This window comes from Pteropus medius, unplaced genomic scaffold (assembly GCF_902729225.1).
Source record: "Pteropus medius unplaced genomic scaffold, Ma_sr-lr_union100, whole genome shotgun sequence".
In the NCBI taxonomy this organism is placed as follows: domain Eukaryota; kingdom Metazoa; phylum Chordata; class Mammalia; order Chiroptera; family Pteropodidae; genus Pteropus; species Pteropus medius.
In genome coordinates this window covers 1-615 of record NW_024355810.1, presented here as the reverse complement: position 1 = coordinate 615, position 615 = coordinate 1, and the positions used below count along the sequence as shown (strand labels likewise).

The following is a 615-nucleotide window of genomic DNA, read 5'->3' as shown; positions in this document are numbered from 1 at the left end:
CCCAGGTCCCGCGTCTCTTCCCACCATGCCAGCCCCAAGTCCTAGATAGCAGCTGTTCCAGTGTCCCATCCCTGTTCTGACACGGGGTCCCACATCCCAGGTCCTCTCCTGGGCCCCCGCCATACCTGTCACCTGCAAATCCAGCGTCTCATTATGGTAATTATATTTCACATAATATCCTCTCTCCACTCGGAAGAAGTAGTTTCCTGAGTCGCTCTTCCTGGCGTCTCTGATGCTCAGAGAACAGTTGTTGGTCATGGGGTCCCCGAGAAGGTGGAATCGGCCCTGGGTCTCCACGGACACTGCTTTGGTTGGGTCGTTCGTGGCCACAAGACTGTTGCGGCGTGTGTTGGACCCATGCAAGTACCAGTACACGTAGAGTTCGGCAGGGGGACGCCATGCACTCGAGGGATAGGAGAAGGAGCAGGGCACGACGACGCACAGACCCTCCTGCACTGTCACTGACTTCTGCACTCGGAGCTCGTACCTGGAATTGTCCTGAAGGGACCCTGTGGGGACACAGAGGTTCTGCGGCAGCTCCGGCCCCTCCCCCGTCCGTGCCCAGGCCTCCCCCTCACCCCACTCACCTCCCCACAGCAGGGGCAGCAGCAGCAG

At 59.8% G+C, this 615-nt stretch overlaps 1 protein-coding gene across 1 annotated transcript; it reads right to left on the bottom strand.

The window, feature by feature from the left end:
- Window positions 1-24: 24 nt before the first annotated feature.
- On the bottom strand, window positions 25-612 carry LOC120599916 (sialic acid-binding Ig-like lectin 14; the record flags this gene model as incomplete). The annotated part of the gene is made up of 2 exons (XM_039859080.1): window positions 25-509; window positions 588-612. Coding segments are annotated over 2 exons (510 nt in total), but the record flags the coding sequence as incomplete, so codon positions are not given.
- Between the last annotated feature and the right edge of the window lie 3 nt (window positions 613-615).